Consider the following 19,199-nt stretch of genomic DNA (forward strand, 5'->3'; position numbering starts at 1 on the left):
ATACTCACCCTGATCCATTCATGCTGCTCTTCCTTTTTGTCTCTTACGGAGTCTGGGATCTGAAAACTGTTAAAACTCACATTATAGACACTACAAAATCTTTATTTGAAACATTCCGCCATTTCTTTTTTTACCTGTATGTTCTCCCTGGTACTGTAACATTGATTTTATCTGCTCCTACACCGTCCACGTGACACTCTGTTACAGGAGATAGTAGGACCCTTTTCTAGAAAAGTAAAGTACAAGCAAAGATTTATTGCAAATTCTATCCAGTTTGCTCAGCTCGCATATTATTATTTTTTCCTTCTTTCAAGAAATCAGTGAGTAAATGATGCTTTAAATGATATTACATACTTGTTTTATCTAACATTGCATTTATCAAAGCCTGGTTAAATACATACATGTACATGTACAAATCGTGTATTAAAACCTTACCTCGGAGTTTTCAGGGTAGTAGATCATAACCCCTTGTTTAATGCAAACTTTTCGCCTAAAAATATGAGTTATCCAAATTAATCGGTTTAACATTTGCATTTATGTTAACATTTCTTTCAGGAAAGAATTTAATTTCTATTCATTTTATACGATATAAAGTAATTAAGTTGAGGTAGTTTAAAGATTATAATCAAAGTACTTAAAGTACTCGTGGGAGTTGAACATTGTGGAAATTCAGTTAGAAAAGATAGTACTGGAAGGGTATGGGGATAAATGACTGAATATTATCATGATTTTAGATACAAATCAACTGTTGTTGTTTCAAAGCATTACAACAGCAAACATGGATAATGGAAGGCCCATGGGCCACAACGCTCCTCGAGTAACTGAAGTCGTGTTGTTGTTTTCTAGAATTTCACCCCTTTATATTCTCATGAAAAATGTGACCACATATTATGGCCCAAACATTCAAATCAATATGGTTATCAATGCCTTGCAGTTATGAAGAAGTTTTTCCCCTGTATATATACATTCAAGTTTAATCCTAGTTATAGTTAATTCTAAGGATTCATTACTTGAAAAGGTAGTCCAATATGCTAAACTGTCACCTGAGTATACTACAGTCCTGTAGAGGATCAATGGAATGGTAAATAATTGTATAATAACTCAAAATAAATGAAATGCAAAAAAATTAAAAATTGTCGGGCATCGGAAATGCACAAGCCGAGTTGCGCAAGGAATGGGCATAGAGGGAACCGGCAGAAAAGTTTTCAAGAATTATCAAGCAAGGAGCAAAATTTTGCGTACATAAATTTCAGCCGACTTAAATCCTTTGTGACCTTGACCTTTAACCCTTGATCAAAATCAATAGGCTTCTTTGTCTCATCAAGGGTGATAATCCATTTAAGTTTAATTGAGATCCTATAATTTGTTAAAAAATTATAGTGCAGAAAACAAAATTTTCTCCAAATTTCAGTCTATTTATAGCCACTGTGACTTTGACCTTGTGACCCCGGAATCGATAGGCTTCTTGTCTTACTTAATCGATCTAAGTTTGACTGAGATCCTATAATTCGTTCAAGAGCTATGGTGCGGAAAACATTTTTTTTTCCAAATTTCAGTCTATTTATAGCCAGTGACCTTGACCTTTGACCTAGTGACCCCAGAATCGATAGACTTCCTCATCTTACTGAGGGTGACAATCCATCTAAGTTTGAATGAGATCCTATAATTTGCTCAAGAGCTATGGTGCGGAAATGAAATGTTGATGCGTGCCCGCCTGCCCGCCCAAAGGCACTTCATCAGATCATAAGCCGAGTTCGACTTCATCGCAACTCCGCTAAAAATGAAACACTAGTCAAATAATGTTATTTATTGCCAAGGTATTTGGGATATTATACTGTGGATCAAACAGGGGGTGAATGAACCTGACAGTATGGAAAGCATATAGTGGAATCAGACTTGTGATGCTGGAAATCTATAGTGATTAATAAACTATACATGTACAAGATCCATAACTTTTTTTTTTCAGTTTGTGAGGGAGAATCCTCATGTCTCTTTCATCTGTAATCAAACAAACAATGTGTTTTGACCAGAGCAATTTCCAATCCTTTTTGCAGCATAAATTCAACATTGTGGCAACTGGGTTAAACTTTGATAGTGAAGTAATACATGGCAGCACCTTATCCCATGCTCTTAAAATTTCTGTTTGACACACACTCATGACATCCACTCAAACATTACAGAGTGCAGCAAAATCCCATTGTAATAGGGGATTCAAAATGGATAACTGGTACAAAATATGGTACATACTATTCAAAAAGGATAATGAATTTGACATATTGATGTCTTGGAAAAGGAAATTCTGACATCGGGGCTCTAAGCGTTTTCAAACATTGTCATTTGATAAAAAGTGTTCTACATTTTTAAAAATAGAGATTAATATGTCTTTACATACATAGGTGAGAAAGTTTCCATTATTCCTAGCCGAGACATACCATGTATGCGCAAAAAATTCATAAACAAATATCACACTACTCACGTAGAAAATGTGGACCTTACTGTCAGATCATCAAGCGCAGCGAAACACGCCATTTCGAGATTATAGTCGACGAAAGCTCGGTAACAGTAATGGATAAGGTACACTCATTTTGTATCTATTTTGTGACTTTCTTTATTAAAAGGAACAGTTCTCTAATGTGTAACGTGCAATTACTACGTAATTCAATAACTTGAAGCATGAAGCAGTTTCACTTTGCCACCGGATATAAGAAATTTTATTTCGTATTCCGATCCCAATCGAAAGTTGTTGACTGGGAATGACGTGTTTTAATTCAATCTACATGTAACATCAAGCATTTTTTATATCACATTAAAAAAAAACAACCAAATATATACACATACACAATGTTGTAGAGTTATTTCTTGTAAATTTTCTGAGGTTTCGCACCATATTCGATATTTCGCGCCACGGTGTCAATAGGGCTTGTGTGCAGTTGTCGTTCGTTTCCCTATCAATGTTTATAGGTGACGCTGTGCTACAAACGACAATTTTCAACCTTATATTTTATTTTTCTATGTCTATCAGTATCAATTTGATCGAAATCTTGTATTCAAATTGATTTGAATACAATATCATTGCATTTATTTACATGTCAAATATCAAAATTAGATTAATTCAGAAAAGTTACATGGATTATTTAATGGCGGATGTTTATAAAAGTTTATGTTGATTTACCTAGGAGTAAATCAGCTGACACAGAACCCCCGCTGACGACCACTATACAAATCAATACAAATTACTGCGCAGAAAAGTGCGTGATGACCCAGGGAGATTGAACATAGTTCAACTCCCAAAAAGCGAAGCAGTTTATGAAAGAGCGTTTGCAAACTGTCCAAACTTACTTCATACCATACGAAATGAGTAAAAATTAAGTTCATTCTTTATGATTTAATTTAGTAAAACGCATTTGATGTGATGAATAATTCTAAAGAAAATATAGATTTTATATGGCGCGAAGCAATCTTACTTTAGCAGGATCCAAACATACCGTATTGCGACGGGATTCATAGGACGCTGATATGACACGGCTTGATGGGAACTTAGTTAAAAGCGATATAAGGAATGTTTATTTTGAAGTCAAATGAATCAATCAAACTGCGTTTTACAAGTGAAAATGAAGTACATGTATATTCAAATAAGAGAGAACAGTATACAAATAACAGGTACGTGAAGAACCATTTCAGATCACCATGAACTGGCAAACTACGTCACTATAGGCCATACTTCTCTAAATTCAGTCATCTGCGTCAGGCAAAGTGTGGAAATGCAAGATCGGTAAAGTTGGCTACTAGTAACCAGCTACTAGTAACTGGCTACTTAAAAAGAGAAAAGTTGGCTACTAGTAGCCAGCTACTTGAACCAGGAAAAGTTAGCTACTAGTAGCCAGTTACTAGTAGCCAGCTACTAAAAGTATGAAAAGTTAGCTACTCGTAGCCAGCTACTACAAAATATAAAAGTTATAATTACTGATAGCTCGCTACCAGATAAAAGTTAATGAGTTTGAAAATTATTATCTATCAGATTTATTTCTAAAGAGGACGAGGAGTCGTATGAAATTTCATGCTCAATTATCCCCAATTACATAACATTGCAATGCAAAATATGAATAAACTTTTTCAACTGAGTGTTTACTTTAAAAGTGATACGGATTGAATTCAGACCTTCAATCATTTGATATACCATCCATTTTGAGATATCTGCTACTTTTACAATTTGATTCGAGTTACCCTGAAATTTCAACATAAGTGTGAATACCGTAAGAAACTTTATGTTTGACTTTATGTTTGTATTAGATATCTGACGAATTTACGACTATACATATGGCAAGAAGTGATAGATGGTGTTTTGGTACTCCACGAATTTTCAGATATCGCTCTTTAGGAAATCAGTTACTTATACATTTTGATTATCGGTACAATGAAATTTCAAGATCCGTGTGAATACCTTAAGGAACTCCGTGTTTATATCATAAATTTAACTAACTTACAACGATACGTATGGCAAGTAGTGATATTGGGTATCGTGATATGTCATCAATTTTCAGATATCACGCTTAAGGAAGTCAGCTACATATACCTTTTGATGGCAGGTAAACTGAAATTTCAAGTTTTTCGCAAATATCTTAAGGAACTCTGAGTTTGTATTAGATATCTGACGAATTTACAATTATCAAAGTGAAGAAGAGTGATATTAGGTATCTTGACATGCCATAAATTTCCAGATATCACGCTTAAGGAAGTCAGCTACTTATACCTTTTGATTCCTGGTATCCTGAAATTTCACGTTTTTCATAAATATCTTAAAGAACCCTGTGCTTGTATTAGATATCTGACGAGTTTACAACTATCCATGTGAAGTGGAGTGGTACTAGGTATCTTGATATGCCATTAATTTTGAGATACCACGCTTAAGGAAGTCAACTACTTATACCTTTTGATTGCAGGTAACCTGAAAATTAAAGTTTTTAGAAAATATATTAAGGAACTCCGTCTTTGTTTGAAATATCTGATTAATTTACCAATGCACATATGACAAAATCTGATACTAGGTATCTTGATATGCCATCATTTTTCAGATATCACGCTTAAGGAAGTCAGCTACATATACCTTTTGATGGCAGGTAAACTGAAATTTCAAGTTTTTCGCAAATATCTTAAGGAACTCTGTACTTGTATATCTGACTAATTTACAACTACCCACGTGAAGTGGTGTGATATTAGATATCTTGATATGCCAACAATTTTCGGATATCATACTTAACGAAGTCAGCTACTTATACCTTTTGATTCCTGGTAACCTGAAATTTCAAGTTTTCCGTAGATATCTTAAAGAACGCCTTGTTTGTATTAGATATCTGACTAATTTACAACTATCCATGTTAAGTGGAAGGGTATTAGATATCTTGATATGCCATCAATTTTCAGATATCACCCTTAAGGAAGTCAGCTACTTATACCTTTTGATTGCAGGTAACATGAAATTTCAAGTTTTATATCAATATTTTAAGGAACTCTGAGTTTGTATTAGATATCTGACGAATTTACAATTATCAAAGTGAAGAAGAATGATATTAGGTATCTTGACATGCCATAAATTTCCAGATATCACGCTTAAGGAAGTCAGCTACTTATACCTTTTGATTCCTGGTAACCTGAAATTTCACGTTTTTCATAAATATCTTAAAGAACTCTGTGTTTGTTTTAGATATCTGACGAGTTTACAACTATCCATGTGAAGTGGAGTGATATTTAGTATCTTAATATGCCATCAAATTTTAGATATCACGCTTAAGGAAGTCAGCTACTTATACCTTTTGATTGCAGGTAAACTCAAATTTAAAGTTGTTAGAAGATAGTTTAAGGAGCTCCTTGTTTGTTTTAGATATCTGATTAATTTACCAATGCACACATGACAAGATGTGATATTAGGTATCTTGATATGCAATCAATTTTCAGATATCAGGTTTAACGAAGTCAGCTACTTATACCTTTTGACTCTAGGTAGCCTGAAATTTCAAGTTTTTCATAAATATCTTAAAGAACTCTGTGCTTGTATTAGATATCTGACTAGTTTACAACTATCCATGTGAAGTGGAGTGGTACTAGGTATCTTGATATGCCATCATTTTTCAGATATCACTCTTAAGGAAGTCAGCTACATATACCTTTTGATGGCAGGTAAACTGAAATTTCAAGTTTTTCGCAAATATCTTAAGGAACTCTGTATTTGTATTAGATATCTGACTAATTTACAACTACCAACGTGAAGTGGTGTGATATTAGATATCTTGATATGCCAACAATTTTCGGATATTATACTTAACGAAGTCAGCTACTTATACCTTTTGATTCCTGGTAACCTGAAATTTCGAGTTTTCCGTAGATATCTTAAAGAACGCCTTGTTTGTATTAGATATCTGACTAATTTATAACTATCCATGTGAAGTGGAATGGTATTAGGTATCTTGATATGCCATCAATTTTCAGATATCACCCTTAAGGAAGTCAGCTACTTATACCTTTTGATTGCAGGTAACATGAAATTTCAAGTTTTCTACCAATATTTTAAGGAACTCTGAGTTTGTATTAGATATCTGACGAATTTACAATTATCAAAGTGAAGAAGAGTGATATTAGGTATCTTGACATGCCATAAATTTCCAGATATCACGCTTAAGGAAGTCAGCTACTTATACCTTTTGATTCCTGGTATCCTGAAATTTCACGTTTTTCATAAATATTTTAAAGAACCCTGTGCTTGTATTAGATATCTGACGAGTTTACAACTATCCATGTGAAGTGGAGTGGTACTAGGTATCTTGATATGCCATAAATTTCTAGATATCACGCTTAAGGAAGTCAGCTACTTATACCTTTTGATTCCTGGTAACCTGAAATTTCAAGTTTTTCATAAATATCTTAAAGAACTCCTTGTTTGTATTAGATATCTGACAAATTTACAACTATCCATGTAAAGTGGAATGGTATTAGATATCTTGATATGCCATCAATTTTCAGATATCACCCTTAAGGAAGTCAGCTACTTATACCTTTTGATTACAGGTAACCTGAAATTTCAAGTTTTCAACAATAATTTAAGGAACTCTGAGTTTGTATTAGATATCTGACTAATTTACAACTATCCATATGAAGTGGAGTGGTATTAGGTATCTTGATATGCCATCAATTTTCAAATATCACCCTTGAGGAAGTTAGCTACTTATACTTTTTGATTCTAAGTAACCTGAAATTTGAAGTTTTCCGTAAATATCTTGAGGATCTCTTCGTTTGTATTAGATATCTGACTAACTTACAACCACCCACGTGAAGAAGAGTGATATTAGGTATCTTGATACCTATTATCATACCTCTTCACGTGGATAGTAGTTTACAGTCAGATATCTAACAGTTCCTTAAGCTATATACAAAACACTTTAAATTTCAAGATGTCTGGAATCAAAAGGTATAAGTAGCTGACTTCGTCGAACGTGATATCTCAAAATTGATTGCATATCAAGACAGTTCATATCTATCTGACAATTGATGGCATTTCAAGATACCTAATACCACTCCTCTTCAGGTTGAAAGTAGATAATTAGTCTGATATCTAATACAAACACACAGTTCCTTAAAAGATATCTACAAAACGTTTGAAATTTCAGGTAACCAGGAATCAAAAGGTCTAAGTAGCTAACTTCCTTAAGCGTGATATCTGAAAATTGATATCATAATAAGATACTTAATATCACTCCTTGTCATATGTGAGATGGTAAATTAGTGATATATCTAATACAAACGCAGAGTTCCTTAAGATATGTACGGAAAACTTGAAATTTCAGTCTACCTAGAATCAAATGGTATAAGTAGCTGACTTCCTTAAACGTGATATTAGAAAATTGATGGCATATCAAAATACCTAATATCACATCTTGTCATGTGTGCATTGGTAAATTAATCAAATATCTAAAACAAACACGGAGCTCCTTAAAATATTTTCTAAAAACTTGAAATTTCAGGTTACCTGCAATCAAAATGTACAAGTAGCTGACTTCATTAAGCGTGATATCTCAAAATTGTTGGCATATGAAGATACCTAATATCACACCTCTTCACGTGTATAGTTGTAAATTAGTCAGATATCTAATACAAATACAGAGTTCTTTAAGATATTTATGAAAAACTTGAAATTTGAGTTTACCTGCAATCAAAAGGTATAAGTAGCTGACTTCCTTAAGCGTGATATCTAAAAATTGATGGTATATCAAGACACCTAATATCAGTCTTCTTCACGTGGTTAATTGTAAATTAGTCAGATTTCTAGTACAAACACAGAGTTCCTTGAGAAATTTATGAAAAACTTGAAATTTCAGGTTACCTGCAATCAAAAGGTATAAGTAGCCCACTTCCTTAAGGGTGATATCTGAAAATTGATGGCATATCAAGATACCTAGTACCACTCCACTTCACATGGATAGTTGTAAACTCGTCAGATATCTAATACAAGCACAGGGTTCTTTAAGATATTTATGAAAAACGTGAAATTTCAGGATACCAGGAATCAAAATGTATAAGTAGCTGACTTCCTTAAGGGTGATATCTGAAAATTGATGGCATATCAAGATATCTAATATCCTTCCACTTCACATGGATAGTTGTAAATTTGTCAGATATCTAATACAAACAAGGAGTTCTTTAAGATATTTATGAAAAACTTGAAATTTCAGGTTACCAGGAATCAAAAGGTATAACTAGCTGACTTCCTTAAGCGTGATATCTGAAAATTGATGACATATCACGATACCCAATATCACTACTTGCCATACGTATCGTTGTAAGTTAGTTAAATTTATGATATAAACACGGAGTTCCTTAAGGTATTCACACGGATCTTGAAATTTCATTGTACCGATAATCAAAATGTATAAGTAACTGATTTCCTAAAGAGCGATATCTGAAAATTCGTGGAGTACCAAAACACCATCTATCACTTCTTGCCATATGTATAGTCGTAAATTCGTCAGATATCTAATACAAACATAAAGTCAAACATAAAGTTTCTTACGGTATTCACACTTATGTTGAAATTTCAGGGTAACTCGAATCAAATTGTAAAAGTAGCAGATATCTCAAAATGGATGGTATATCAAATGATTGAAGGTCTGAATTCAATCCGTATCACTTTTAAAGTAAACACTCAGTTGAAAAAGTTTATTCATATTTTGCATTGCAATGTTATGTAATTGGGGATAATTGAGCATGAAATTTCATACGACTCCTCGTCCTCTTTAGAAATAAATCTGATAGATAATAATTTTCAAACTCATTAACTTTTATCTGGTAGCGAGCTATCAGTAATTATAACTTTTATATTTTGTAGTAGCTGGCTACGAGTAGCTAACTTTTCATACTTTTAGTAGCTGGTTACTAGTAACTGGCTACTAGTAGCTAACTTTTCCTGGTTCAAGTAGCTGGCTACTAGTAGCCAACTTTTCTCTTTTTAAGTAGCCAGTTACTAGTAGCTGGTTACTAGTAGCCAACTTTACCGATCTGGAAATGCACTATAGTCCGTCTGTATGCACCTATATTTATACATATTTCAATGAATTAAATATCGGCTGTTTTTGTGGGTTTTTTAATGTATTTTGCAGTCGTCCTAATAAATGATTTGGAAGACCGGACGAATCTAGGACGAGACTTGCCGAGTGCAGACAGTGATTTTTGTTCCCGATGTATAATTTCCCTATATCCCACACAAACAAATAATGGAGGATTATTTTCTTCACATTCCTTCACAGTTTAGTGCTTTCATCCAGGAATCCTTATTTGAATTTAATACATCAAATCGAAATTTGAAGAAAAATGCTTGCTGTCCTTCACCATATGTTCACCATATAAAGTAAAGTAAATAGGCCTACATGTATCGTAAGTACCCGTAACGACATCAACATTTCACATGGGTAATGTCAGTCTCACACTGGTGATTATCAAGAATGGAAAATACTTCATGGATGTCTAACATCGCAGAAATTAGATGAGAAAGAAAGATTCCCAAAGTCAGAGGTCGGGCTTTCACTGGCGATGGTGACAGTAATCGTTGTTTGTTTTGAGACAACGACTAGTTTAACATACACATGTAAACTGTCCTTAAAGCTGTAAAAAACCATATAAATACCCGATATCTAACTGTACCTTGCCCATTTTTCGAATGCAGCGTTCCCCTTTTTCATCAAGTAGCCTTCCTTTATAATTCTAGATCCCGGTTCTGTTATGAAAAAGAAGACATGGACAATTATGGTAATGCATGATACATAAACAATGATCTGACGTACTACAGTACATGAATTTAAAAGAATATGTGTAAAGGAACTAACCATACATTAACGAAACACGTTTGCTTTTACACTTACGCATGGGAAAACTCGATTTGGATGCCTGTTCCTCTTTAATTGCCTGTATGCAATCAAGTATTTCTTTTTTCACAGGATAATTTTCGACTGTCAAAACTTTCGTTAAATCGCCAATCCTAACTTCTATTTGAAATCCATTCTACAATTCAAATTTCTGTTCATTAAAAAAGACATAAAGGGTATAAATGTAATACTAATTGCACAATACCGAGCTCTCTGATTGGTTGAGATTTAACATAATAAAAAATAGAAGGAAGATACTCAATGATTTGTTGTTGGATAGAGTAAGACAGATTTTTCTTTTATAAAGAAGCACGAGTGAAAATATACATAGAGAAAAAATCAACCCTGTTTCACGAGTGAAATTAATTCTGCATGCAACAATGAAACATTGAATTTTTTGTATATTACATTTCCCCCCGTTTTTCTTTTAGCTGTCTTTTAATATAGGATTAAACATTCTTTTTGAAGAATTTATCGATGTGTAAACTCTGGACATTTTACTCACAAACTGAATAAAAGTGCGTAGCACTTTTATGTTAAGTTTGTGAGTAAAATGTCCAGAGTTTACACATCGATGAATTCTTCAAAAAGAATGTTTGATTCTTATAATTCCAATTCGTTCCCTGTATCATCAACTTCAATAATTTGAACAATTTCCCAGCACTATGTTGTTTGTTTTCAAGCGCGTATGTATACATAGCGTTTTTGGATTTATTAATGTGTAAATTCTCGTTTAGATTTATCTTTGTCCAATCAAAACAATTGTAATGAATAACATTGGAATTATTTGGCGTTCAAAACAATATTGCGCAGAAAAGAAAGATGCAAAAGAAACAAAAATCAATACATTTGACTTTAATTCAATTTCTTGACTTTTTAAACAGGAAAAATTGAAGATGAATGTGATCACTTATATCTCGAACGAATGTTCACGCAATTCACTAGTTCCGAATGATACCTAATCCCTTTTGTTATTTTCACAGTGTCTAAATAACAAAGGTAAAAATATCAAAATTCAATGGATAAATCAAAGTATTTCACTGTTGAAAACGTAGTATGATCGAAAAAGAAACAACGAAACGTTATATTCACCCCTAAGTGCCTTCTAACATCGAACCAATTCTCAAATTGATACCATTGGTTATCGTTTTTATTTAACCAATGAAAACTCACGTCTCTAATCATTTTCAAATGGGTCTTGCACACTAACTGTAAACAAAGGATGACCAATGAGGTATCGTTTCGTAGGAACTAGTAGACGTTTTCGATGTTTTGATTATGTGATTGATATTTTAGGTCAATCTGATGATTTAGCTATCGGAGATGTACACTATTTTACTAATTAGCTAAACCACTGTATTGACCTAAAATGATGACACTCGTACAATATCTCATGACTGAGACATTTAGGTAATCAATGGTAGACAGCTAACTGACCGTCTATGTTTCCATATTGAACCAAATCAAATGTATGTCGAGTGATGTCATGGAGTGCGGGATTACCTTATTGGTGACATTCAGTTCTTCTATCGTGCAAGAATGTTTTACATCTCCCTTTTTGATATATGTAAATGTGTCATTCCTGACATCAAACTGAAATGTACAAGGCACATAGTTCATATCGGATATATACACTATAGATAGACATATAACAGGAAACACATATATATGTATATTCTTATTTTACCAATCTTGCAAATTAATATATTTCCTCTATTAACGTCGTGAAACGTTATGAATGGATATGTAAAAGTTATGTATATCTTAATGTCCTGTTTTCGGATGTTAGTATAAAATGCAGACACAGTACCTTCAGCACCACTCGTTGCCCAGATAATTTTGTGACAGAAAATTCCTGAACGTCCTCTTCCTCTTCATCCGCCATGGTTCCTATCAAGCCAAATTCGGATCTATCTGTCTTTTTGGGAACAGCTATAATTAGTAGAAAGGTTGAGTGATGTACGAGGAAAATACAAATGTACACTTCCTCTCCTACAGACGTAATTGATACTATGTGCACTTATCCGACATTGATGACTGTATAGGTTTGTTACAGTTAGATTCTCTCTCAATGGACGAATGAAGATGGGTATTGGTAAACAGTTAAAAGATTTATCAACGTTCTCTAGGAAGAAAGTTTTAGTACCATTGAAATTGATTGTGATAAAACAGACATCTTTAAGAAATTCCAATAATAGAGCTTTTTGGGAAGACATCGAAAGAAGCGCGTTATCAAATTGAATATTTTGATTTTATCTATCATCATCAGTGCCGGTGTTGTAGCATAGGATTTCTTCCTGCTTAGACTTTCCCCCCGGAAAAACGGGCTCAGAATAGGCATTCCCCCCGGAGAGATGGGCCTTTTTGACAGAGAAATCAAACGAATTTTTCAACCAATCAACATCGTTGTTAAGTCATCACTTTAAAAGTTATTAAATTATATCAAAATTCATTCAGACATCTCAAGTCTTTGCTGTTAACATCTGAAATAGTGAAGTTGGGAAGAAGTTAATGTTTTTTTTAATTTAAAATTTCGAATTTAGATAAACGGGAAAATTGAATTACTTTTATTCATACAGTGCATCTACTTTACTTTTCAAATATCTTAATTTTATATCTTTTAGTCGACTTTTTACGAAAAACCCTAATGATATTGACCATCGTTAAGTCTTTTGGGAAGCATATTGCATTTACTATATGGGTCATTATCAAATTTCGCAGATTTTTTAGAGTTAGAAATGTCAAGAAATGTATAGCTCTAAATTCCAATTTTGTTTAGCATAACATGTTTATCAAACATTACGGTAAAACATATTAAATTTTGCAAACATGAAATGTGCCCATTGCCAAAAAAATGGGGTCAAAGGTGAATAGGTAAAACAAATCTGTCATTGGTGTAACAAGTATATAATTAAGGGAAAAAAGGATAAGTAATAATGCCATATACTTGAAAATGGCATAAATAATTGCAAAAAAGCATTAAAATTGATAGATTTTGGTCTGATGTTTAAAAAACTTAGTAATTCTATAATTAAACTGACACAAAATGGTATATCTGAGACACTATTTTAAAAACCTTCCTCTCTTTTTAACATGATACCTGCATTATTACAAAATGACACAAAAATATTACTACAGATTAAATAGATTCATTTAAATCTTATTTTAAGAAAAGTTTGATACTGATATATGACCATCTTTGTCTGCGATCAAGAAAATTTGTTGATGTAACACCAATGACAAAATGTGTTTGACCACTGACAAGTAAATTACACCACTGACATAAAAATAACAGAAGTGGACCCAAACACTTTAACAGTAAAGCTAACAAGAGGCCCATGGGCCACATCGCTCACCTGAATCACCTTGGTCCATATCAGAAGATTTTCCATATCTATTTGCATGTAAAACCGTAGTCCCTATTATGGCCCCAAACCTTCCCCTGGAGGCCATGGTTTTTGCAAACTTGAATCTACACTATGTCAGAAAGCTTTCATGTAAATGTGAACTTCTTTGGCCCAATGGTTCTTGAGAAGAAGATTTTTAAAGATTTTTCCTATATATTTGTATGTAAAACTTTGATCCCCTATTGTGGCCCCATCCTACCCCAGGGGGGCATGATTTTAACAAACCTGAGTCTGCACTATATCAGAAAGCTTTCATATAAATCTCAGCTTTTCTGGCTTAGTGGTTCTGGGAAGAAAATTTTTTCAAAGATTTTTCCTATATATTTGTATATAAAACTTTGACCCCCAATTGTGGCCCCATCCGACCCCCGGGGTCCATGATCTTAACAATTTATAATCTGCACTATATCAGGAAGCTTTCATATAAACCTCAGCTTTTCTGGCTCAGCTAGTGGTTCTTGAGAAGAAGATTTTAAAAGATTTTTCCTATAAATTTGTATGTAAAACTTTGATGCCCCCCTTGAGGCGCGATCCAATCCCCCATGATTTTAACAAACTTGAATCTGCACTATATAAAAAAAAACCAAAAAACAAACAAACAAACAAAAAAAAACAAAACTTTGACCCCCTATTATGGCGCCATCCGATCCCCGGGGGCCATGATTTTAACAATTTAGAATCTGTACTATATCAGGAAGCTTTCATATAAATCTCAGCTTTCCTGGCTTAGTGGTTCTTAGGAAAAAGATTTTTAAAGATTTTCCCTATATATTTGTATGTAAAACTTTGATCCCCTATTGTGGCCCCATCCGACCCCCGGGGGCCATGATCTTAACAATTTATAATCTACACTATATCAGGAAGCTTTCATATAAACCTCAGCTTTTCTGGCTCAGTGGTTCTTGAGAAGAAGATTTTAAAAGATTTTTCCTATAAATTTGTATGTAAAACTTTGATGCCCCCCTTGAGGCCCCATCCAATCCCCGGGTCCATGATTTTAACAAACTTGAATCTGCACTATATAAAAAACAAAACAAAAAAAACCCCGAAAAAACAAACAAACTTTGACCCCCCTATTGTGGCCCCATCCGATCCCTGGGACCATGATTTTAACAAGTTAGAATCTGTACTATATCAGGAAGCTTTCATATAAATCTCAGCTTTTCTGGCTCAGTGGTTCTTGGGGAAAAGATTTTTAAAGATTTTTCCTATATATTTGTATGTAAAACTTTGACCCCTTATTGTGGCCCCATCCGACCCCCGGGGGCCATGATTTTAACAATTTAGAATTTGCATTATATAAGGAAGCTTTCATATAAATCTCAGCTTTTCTGGCTCAGTGGTTCTTGAGAAAAAGATTTTTAAAGATTTTCCCTATATATTTGTATGTAAAACTTTGATCCCCTATTGTGGCCCCATCCGACCCCCGGGGGCCATGATTTTAACAATTCAGAATCTGCATTATATCAGGAAGCTTTCATATAAATCTCAGCTTTTCTGGCTCAGTGGTTCTTGGGAAGAAGATTTTTAAAGATTTTCCCTATATATTTGTATGTAAAACTTTGACCCCCTATTGTGGCCCCATCCGACCCCCGGGGGCCATGATTTTATCAATTTAGAATTTGCATTATATAAGGAAGCTTTCATATAAATCTCAGCTTTTCTGGCTCAGTGGTTCTTGAGAAGAAGATTTTTAAAGATTTTCCCTATATATTTGTATGTAAAACTTTGATCCCCTATTGTGGCCCCATCCGACCCCCCGGGGGCCATGATTTTAACAATTTAGAATTTGCATTATATAAGGAAGCTTTCATATAAATCTCAGCTTTTCTGGCTCAGTGGTTCTTGGGAAGAAGATTTTTAAAGATTTTCCCTATATATTTGTATGTAAAACTTTGATCCCCTATTGTGGCCCCATCCGACCCCCGGGGGCCATGATCTTAACAATTTATAATCTACACTATATCAGGAAGCTTTCATATAAACCTCAGCTTTTCTGGCTCAGTGGTTCTTGAGAAGAAGATTTTAAAAGATTTTTCCTATAAATTTGTATGTAAAACTTTGATGCCCCCCTTGAGGCCCCATCCAATCCCCGGGTCCATGATTTTAACAAACTTGAATCTGCACTATATAAAAAACAAAACAAAAAAAAAAACCGAAAAAACAAACAAACTTTGACCCCCCTATTGTGGCCCCATCCGATCCCTGGGACCATGATTTTAACAAGTTAGAATCTGTACTATATCAGGAAGCTTTCATATAAATCTCAGCTTTTCTGGCTCAGTGGTTCTTGAGAAGAAGATTTTTAAAGATTTTCCCTATATATTTGTATGTAAAACTTGATCCCCTATTGTGGCCCCATCCGACCCCCGGGGGCCATGATTTTAACAATTTAGAATCTGCATTATATCAGGAAGCTTTCATATAAATCTCAGCTTTTCTGGCTCAGTGGTTCTTGAGAAGAAGATTTTTAAAGATTTTCCCTATATATTTGTATGTAAAACTTTGATCCCCTATTGTGGCCCCATCCGACCCCCGGGGGCCATGATTTTAACAATTCAGAATCTGCATTATATCAGGAAGCTTTCATATAAATCTCAGCTTTTCTGGCTCAGTGGTTCTTGGGAAGAAGATTTTTAAAGATTTTCCCTATATATTTGTATGTAAAACTTTGACCCCCTATTGTGGCCCCATCCGACCCCCGGGGGCCATGATTTTAACAATTTAGAATTTGCATCATATAAGGAAGCTTTCATATAAATCTCAGCTTTTCTGGCTCAGTGGTTCTTGGGAAGAAGATTTTTAAAGATTTTCCCTATATATTTGTATGTAAAACTTTGATCCCCTATTGTGGCCCCATCCGACCCCCGGGGGCCATGATCTTAACAATTTATAATCTACACTATATCAGGAAGCTTTCATATAAACCTCAGCTTTTCTGGCTCAGTGGTTCTTGAGAAGAAGATTTTAAAAGATTTTTCCTATAAATTTGTATGTAAAACTTTGATGCCCCCCTTGAGGCCCCATCCAATCCCCGGGTCCATGATTTTAACAAACTTGAATCTGCACTATATAAAAAACAAAACAAAAAAAAAACCCCGAAAAAACAAACAAACTTTGACCCCCCTATTGTGGCCCCATCCGATCCCTGGGACCATGATTTTAACAAGTTAGAATCTGTACTATATCAGGAAGCTTTCATATAAATCTCAGCTTTTCTGGCTCAGTGGTTCTTGGGGAAAAGATTTTTAAAGATTTTTCCTATATATTTGTATGTAAAACTTTGACCCCTTATTGTGGCCCCATCCGACCCCCGGGGGCCATGATTTTAACAATTTAGAATATGCATTATATCAGGAAGCTTTCATATAAATCTCAGCTTTTCTGGCTCAGTGGTTCTTGAGAAAAAGATTTTTAAAGATTTTCCCTATATATTTGTATGTAAAACTTTGATCCCCTATTGTGGCCCCATCCGACCCCCGGGGGCCATGATTTTAACAATTCAGAATCTGCATTATATCAGGAAGCTTTCATATAAATCTCAGCTTTTCTGGCTCAGTGGTTCTTGAGAAGAAGATTTTTAAAGATTTTCCCTATATATTTGTATGTAAAACTTTGACCCCCTATTGTGGCCCCATCCGACCCCCGGGGGCCATGATTTTAACAATTTAGAATTTGCATTATATAAGGAAGCTTTCATATAAATCTCAGCTTTTCTGGCTCAGTGGTTCTTGGGGAAAAGATTTTTAAAGATTTTTCCTATATATTTGTATGTAAAACTTTGACCCCTTATTGTGGCCCCATCCGACCCCCGGGGGCCATGATTTTAACAATTTAGAATATGCATTATATCAGGAAGCTTTCATATAAATCTCAGCTTTTCTGGCTCAGTGGTTCTTGAGAAAAAGATTTTTAAAGATTTTCCCTATATATTTGTATGTAAAACTTTGACCCCCTATTGTGGCCCCATCCGACCCCCGGGGGCCATGATTTTAACAATTCAGAATCTGCATTATATCAGGAAGCTTTCATATAAATCTCAGCTTTTCTGGCTCAGTGGTTCTTGAGAAGAAGATTTTTAAAGATTTTCCCAATATATTTGTATGTAAAACTTTGACCCCCTATTGTGGCCCCATCCGACCCCCGGGGGCCATGATTTTAACAATTTAGAATTTGCATTATATAAGGAAGCTTTCATATAAATCTCAGCTTTTCTGGCTCAGTGGTTCTTGAGAAAAAGATTTTTAAAGATTTTCCCTATATATTTGTATGTAAAACTTTGATCCCCTATTGTGGCCCCATCCGACCCCCGGGGGCCATGATTTTAACAATTCAGAATCTGCATTATATCAGGAAGCTTTCATATAAATCTCAGCTTTTCTGGCTCAGTGGTTCTTGAGAAGAAGATTTTTAAAGATTTTCCCTATATATTTGTATGTAAAACTTTGACCCCCTATTGTGGCCCCATCCGACCCCCGGGGGCCATGATTTTAACAATTTAGAATTTGCATTATATAAGGAAGCTTTCATATAAATCTCAGCTTTTCTGGCTCAGTGGTTCTTGGGGAAAAGATTTTTAAAGATTTTTCCTATATATTTGTATGTAAAACTTTGACCCCTTATTGTGGCCCCATCCGACCCCCGGGGGCCATGATTTTAACAATTTAGAATATGCATTATATCAGGAAGCTTTCATATAAATCTCAGCTTTTCTGGCTCAGTGGTTCTTGAGAAAAAGATTTTTAAAGATTTTCCCTATATATTTGTATGTAAAACTTTGATCCCCTATTGTGGCCCCATCCGACCCCCGGGGGCCATGATTTTAACAATTCAGAATCTGCATTATATCAGGAAGCTTTCATATAAATCTCAGCTTTTCTGGCTCAGTGGTTCTTGAGAAGAAGATTTTTAAAGATTTTCCCTATATATTTGTATGTAAAACTTTGACCCCCTATTGTGGCCCCATCCGACCCCCGGGGGCCATGATTTTAACAATTTAGAATTTGCATTATATAAGGAAGCTTTCATATAAATCTCAGCTTTTCTGGCTCAGTGGTTCTTGAGAAGAAGATTTTTAAAGATTTTCCCTATATATTTGTATGTAAAACTTTGATCCCCTATTGTGGCCCCATCCGACCCCCGGGGGCCATGATTTTAACAATTCAGAATCTGCATTATATCAGGAAGCTTTCATATAAATCTCAGCTTTTCTGGCTCAGTGGTTCTTGAGAAGAAGATTTTTAAAGATTTTCCCTATATATTTGTATGTAAAACTTTGACCCCCTATTGTGGCCCCATCCGACCCCCTGGGGCCATGATTTTAACAATTTAGAATTTGCTTTATATCAGGAAGCTTTCATATAAATCTCAGCTTTTCTGGCTCAGT

At 34.5% G+C, this 19,199-nt stretch overlaps 1 protein-coding gene across 6 annotated transcripts in view; it reads right to left on the reverse strand.

The window, feature by feature from the left end:
- LOC125679180 (uncharacterized) overlaps nt 1-19,199 on the reverse strand; it is a 31,570-nt gene that overhangs the window by 3,966 nt on the left and 8,405 nt on the right. For all 6 annotated transcript variants that reach the window (XM_048918163.2, XM_048918164.2, XM_048918165.2 and 3 more), the window contains exons 2-8: nt 12,217-12,338; nt 11,910-11,999; nt 10,404-10,542; nt 10,186-10,258; nt 436-490; nt 135-226; nt 9-66 (exon numbers count right to left, since the gene is read on the reverse strand). In XM_048918163.2, the coding sequence (XP_048774120.2) occupies nt 9-66; nt 135-226; nt 436-490; nt 10,186-10,258; nt 10,404-10,542; nt 11,910-11,999; nt 12,217-12,291 (582 nt within the window). In that variant the 5' untranslated portion in view covers nt 12,292-12,338. The remainder of the gene's footprint in view (nt 1-8; nt 67-134; nt 227-435; nt 491-10,185; nt 10,259-10,403; nt 10,543-11,909; nt 12,000-12,216; nt 12,339-19,199) is intronic.

This window comes from Ostrea edulis, chromosome 2, assembly GCF_947568905.1.
Source record: "Ostrea edulis chromosome 2, xbOstEdul1.1, whole genome shotgun sequence".
Taxonomy (NCBI): Eukaryota; Metazoa; Mollusca; class Bivalvia; order Ostreida; family Ostreidae; genus Ostrea; species Ostrea edulis.